Source organism: Phaseolus vulgaris, chromosome 2, assembly GCF_000499845.2.
Source record: "Phaseolus vulgaris cultivar G19833 chromosome 2, P. vulgaris v2.0, whole genome shotgun sequence".
Classification (NCBI taxonomy): Eukaryota; Viridiplantae; Streptophyta; class Magnoliopsida; order Fabales; family Fabaceae; genus Phaseolus; species Phaseolus vulgaris.
The window spans coordinates 698,137-703,700 of record NC_023758.2 but is presented as its reverse complement, the minus strand read 5'-3'; the positions used below and the strand labels follow the sequence as shown (position 1 = coordinate 703,700).

At 36.3% G+C, this 5,564-nt stretch overlaps 1 protein-coding gene across 1 annotated transcript; it reads right to left on the bottom strand.

Annotated features, from left to right (window-relative positions):
• Positions 1-391: 391 nt before the first annotated feature.
• Positions 392-5,290, bottom strand: LOC137809995 (AT-hook motif nuclear-localized protein 13-like). The gene is made up of 5 exons (XM_068611093.1): positions 4,522-5,290; positions 4,377-4,429; positions 4,097-4,240; positions 1,158-1,319; positions 392-1,002 (listed from the first exon to the last, which is right to left on the bottom strand). The coding sequence occupies exons 1-5, from the start codon at positions 4,931-4,933 to the stop codon at positions 718-720; spliced, it is 1,056 nt and encodes a 351-aa protein (XP_068467194.1). The 5' UTR covers positions 4,934-5,290; the 3' UTR covers positions 392-717.
• Positions 5,291-5,564: the final 274 nt, after the last annotated feature.

Genomic DNA, 5,564 nt, shown 5'->3' with positions numbered 1-5,564 from the left:
TATTGCAATCATATTCATCGACAGCATCAATATACGAGATGTAGTTCATCCAACTAGTAAAACTCACAACAAAACAGTCACACCCTTTAGAACATGAAAAATAATATTTATAGATCAACTCTTTCAAACTAAAAAATAATTCAGATGAAGTCTTTCAAAACTAAAAAGTATATTTTCATACCAACTCTTCCGAAATAAATAAAAAAAATCCAGATCCACTCTTCCAGAATCTATGACAAAAATGCACTTTTCCCTAAAAGTCTAATCTAGAGTTGTCGACCTTATAATTATAAATTGTATTATGCATACCACAATTTTCCTCTCCAATCATCAGATCCCAAAGGTTTTTTAACCCTTCCAAAAAGTCTAATTGAAAAACTAACACGCAAAAGACAAGGACACTGGCCTTTTCTTAAATTATGGGGGTGCAGAGAGAAACAACCCGCATATAATATATCTAATGAACACACAGACCCAACTCTGTAACAAGCTCAAATAATTAAGAACTATCATGGCTAACACTTTCAAATATGATAAAAATCCTAATCAGCAGAAAAATGAAGATAAATAGATTTAGACCTTAAGATAGACTCCCCTAAAATCAGTCCCAGAACCAATAATGCATGTTAGATTTTGGAATTTGACCTCTAGCCACTACTATGAAGAATCATTATGGCAATGTCCTGCTTCTGCAGTGTTGAAACTAAAATGGAGTCATCACTGCTGAGTATGGCCAGTCCACAGTTGATGATGGTACATCGGCAGGTTATGAATAGGCTGACTGGCATTATTAAAGAGTCCCGGGACTCCCGGGCCTTTAATAAAATTACTATTCTCGTTATCCTCAGATGACTCTGTTGAAGGCCCTTGAGAAGTAGGAGTCGTTGGAGTCGTAGGAGCACCAAAAGTTAACAATTGAGATGATGGCGTCGTAGAACGTCCAGATTTCAGGTTACTTGAGCTAGACTTTTTTCCATCTGCAATAAAGCTACCCACAACTACCTGTTGATGAAGTTAGATCAATCCTTTTGTAGAAAAAGACTCCAATAGCCAAGAACCCATCTACACAATGTTCTCTATAAATGCAGAAGAAAAACTCCAATATAGGTCTATTGTTTACAATTTGACATAAATTTCTCAACATTTGAGAGTGATACCTGCACTGCCGACGCTGCAGTAAGAGCCCCAGCAACTTCACCACCCAATACTCGTCCATCAGGACCTGCCAAACTCACATTCAAGGAACGTATTCCGTTATGACCACTATTATTTTCAGATTGTTGAGTAAAACCTGAAAGTGATATGATCTCAAATTCACCCTGTAATGAAAAAGACATCAAATGGTGTGAATTAAACTTTAAACACAAACCTGTTATATCAGAGTAAAAATAATGACGCAACCAACAATGTAAAAATAATAACATTGACAATGAAATTATGTAAAATTAAACATAAGGAGAACTAAAGATGCAGATAAATTTGGTTCATTCCCAGAAAAATATATTATTATCTGTTTAAACCCCATTAATAAATTAAATCACTATATAGTATACCTTTACTAATGAGGACAGTGCATGGAAGTTAGGAAGTAGCCTTCAATAAATGCGAATAAAAGAAAATGTGCACAAGATATGTTTTATAACATCAAGACAATTAAAGAGATATTTTACTAAGGGTACTTTGTGGCCCTAATTAAAAAAGACAATAAATAATGGTGAATAACAAATCAGAAGAAATGTTTAAATATAAAATATTAAAGATTGCTAGAAACATGTTTCTCATTTCATAGGAAAGGCACGCAGTCTGAAAACTTTTGTACATAGTTAATATAAATTTATATAAACTGAGCTCAAAAATTATTCACATTGTCATTTTTAACATGGTAATTATGTTATACAGAACTTTACGTAATTGTTCAGTAAAAGATATGATGCGTCAAAGCTTTATTAGGTTAAAGTCATAAACTAATGCAAAATGTCGGCTCTTCTTTGGTGTCCCAAAGTAGAATTTGGTTTGAGGAAGGCCAATAACACCTACAAGGACTAGGAAATTATGGAGCATCTAAATATAAATAAATAGTAATTCTTATAACCAACCAACAGATCAGGACTGAAGACCAGACTCCATAAATGTACTTAACCCATCTTCACCATCCCCTAAATTAATCCAATTCCAACTGTTACCTTGGCCCAACACATATTTTACTAGATAAAACCCATATTTACCAGAACCAAACTCCACATAGAAGATTTCCAGCTAATTTCCTGCCTGCAGCTTCTAGTAATCAGATGGCATACATAGCTATATATTTCCTGTTCTTTTAATACCTAAAAGATTATACTATTCTACAAGATGAATACAGATCAAATTTAATTCATCTGCATTGCCTGTTAAACAATACAACAGATGGATCATTTGGTTCCAATAGATTCAACAGTAGAAACAGAATCCCTATAGAGCTATAGCATGTTTTAAACCATTCAGTTCCATAAAAAACAATAGAAATATAATTTTCAAGGCACGTTTTTTCAGATCAAATTAGGTATTTTAAAATAAAAAGGAAACCATTAAAGAAGGTACTCCCTTCACAAAACAGATAACCTCCTCCAATTGTGTTATTATGGCTTTATATCTGTTCATTCACACAGTTGAATCAGGATTATCTGGAAGAATTTAAGTGAACCTAACTGAGTAAACAAAATTCAGCTGATATTTCTTTCCATAACAATTCTTAGAGTAAATCTACCGAAATAGTTCCACTGATAGATTCAAAATTGTACAATCCCCCAAAAATATAGCACATGAAATTAAAGGGGAAAATGAAATTAAATTAGGGATACGAGAATAAAAAGGAAAGAAAGGAAAAATGTGGAATCCCAAGAAGTGTTTCCGATAGATTGTGTTTAAAACCTAGATCATACTCTGTTTTCAAATATCGAAATTTTAATTAAGCACATGGACAGGAAGATAATAGGTGTGTGTATTTCTTCAAATTCTGCTTGACAAAGTACAGTTAATATGAAATTAAAGGGGAAAATGAAATTAAATTAGGGATACGAAAATAAAAAGGAAAGAAAGGGAAAATGTGGAATCCCAAGTAAATGTTTCCGATAGATTTTGTGTTCAAAACCTAGATCATACTCTGTTTTCAAAAATCGAAATTTTAATTAAGCACATGGACAGGAAGATAATAGGTGTGTGTATTTCTTCAAATTCTGCTTGACAAAGTACAGTTAATTTAAAAAGGAAAGAAAGGGAAAATGTGGAATCCCAAGTAAATGTTTCCGATAGATTTTGTGTTTAAAACGTAGATCATACTCTGTTTTCAAATATTGAAATTTTAATTAAGCACATGGACAGGAAGATAATAGGTGTGTGTATTTCTTCAGATTCTGCTTGACAAAGTACAGTTAATATGCAATTAAAGGGAAAATGAAATTAAATTAGGGATACGAGAATAAAAAGGAAAGAAAGGGAAAATGTGGAATCCCAAGTAAATGTTTCCGATAGATTTTGTGTTTGAAACCTAGATCATACTCTGTTTTCAAATATCGAAATTTTAATTAAGCACATGGACAAGAAGATAATAGGTGTGTGTATTTCTTCAAATTCTGCTTGACAAAGTACAGTTAATATGCAATTAAAGGGAAAATGAAATTAAATTAGGGATACGAGAATAAAAAGGAAAGAAAGGGAAAATGTGGAATCCCAAGTAAATGTTTCCGATAGATTTTGTGTTTGAAACCTAGATCATACTCTGTTTTCAAATATCGAAATTTTAATTAAGCACATGGACAAGAAGATAATAGGTGTGTGTATTTCTTCGAATTCTGCTTGACAAAGTACAGTTAATATGCACACAAGCACACCAAACAGATATATAGTACTTGAGATCATTGTCAATCAATATAGAATAACAAAACTTTTAAACAGTTGACATGGTTTTGGGGCTGACTGAAACTGCATCACAACCACAATTGTGGCCCCATTTGCCAGAACTTCCACAACCAAGGATCGCAACCATAATTGAAAACCTTACAAACAGTTGAAAATGGATGTTTAAAGGATTGCAATGGTAAAGGAATGTAAAAGATACCTCATATGACACATCAGGGCCAGACAGGGTGGAGGCAGAGGGCGGCTGTCGAATGGTGACATTGCGGATAGGACCAATCGCAGAAAGAATGCAAACTGTTCGTGGTCCTTGCTCACAGAAGGCCATAATTTTTGCAGCAATGTCCTGCAAACAGAGAGACATAGAAGTAACCACTGAGAATAGTTTGCAACAAAAGTAGTAACCAACAACACCCTACATGTCCCGTTATTATCATTATCATTGTGATTGTGACAAGCGAGTGAGCGATCCTAGTATATACCTCGCCAGCTTCGGCTGATATAACATGGGGCGTGAAACCAGTTCCAGAGATTCCTGAACAACAGAGAGAAGAAAAAATACACGATCAAAACACGTGAAAGGAAAGGGATGAAATGAAACAGCGAAAAGGATAGAAAAAGAGATACCAAGGGCGTCCATCTGTTTCTTGCCGGAACCAGGGGGGCGTCCGCGGTGCTTCTTGGCTGGAGGTTCGGCAGAAGAAGCGGCGGCGTGGTTGGGGACAAGGCCCAACGCAATGTTGCCATCTGGCGAGTACTTTCTGGGCCGGCCCCTCTTCTTCTTCGAGGACTCCGAGGAACCCACTCCAAGCGCGCACGGCTTCAGCGCAGCCTCGCACGTGTTGTTGTTGTTGATGTCGTTGAGAGGCTCGGGAGGAGGTGGTGGAGGCGGAGGAGGAGGGTTGTGGTTGTGGTGGTGGTGGTTGGTGTTGATGAAAGGGAATCGGGCGGTGGCAGGGGCCAACATGGAAGGGTAGGAGGTGGGTCCCACCATCATGTTTGGCAATTGCGGTTGCTGGTGCGGTTCCCGAGAATCCATGGCGGGTGTACGGAGAGCGAAAGGCGAAAGCAAAATGCGGATCGCAGAGCGGTGGTGGGTTCGGAATGCGTGCGGAGAGAACGGGTATTGGATTTGATCGAGGAAGAACGCAGTGATTGAAGAAGGAGGTGCGTGCGCGAGTGCAGGAAGGGAAGAGAGAGAAGAAGGAGGAAAAGAAGAAAAGAGAAATTGGAAGGGGGAAGGGTATATATAAGAAAGAGAATGAAAGAGGGCAGAGATGGAATACCCGATGTGGGCTTTGGGCTGATAGTATTAATTTAGGGTTTTACTTTTAGATTTGGTTTTCATTCCCTCCCTTTTCCCAATTTATTATTCACACTTTCCTCAGACTTTCACAAGATTTCTATTTGGATATGATCTGATAGTTACCCATTTGCCGCTTCCTGTCAATTTCTTTCTTCCCTTTCTACCCCTAACCCTCTTTCATTCTCCCCACTTCTTATTTTATTCTCACTTTATTTTCTGTCAAAAACTTTTTTACCATAACTATATTTTATTTTAAATACTCAAAAGGTAGTAGATAATTATAATATATTAAAATTCTTTTCTGTTCATTTAATAATCATCTTCATTATTATTTAATTAATCATCTTCATAAATGTTATTAGGT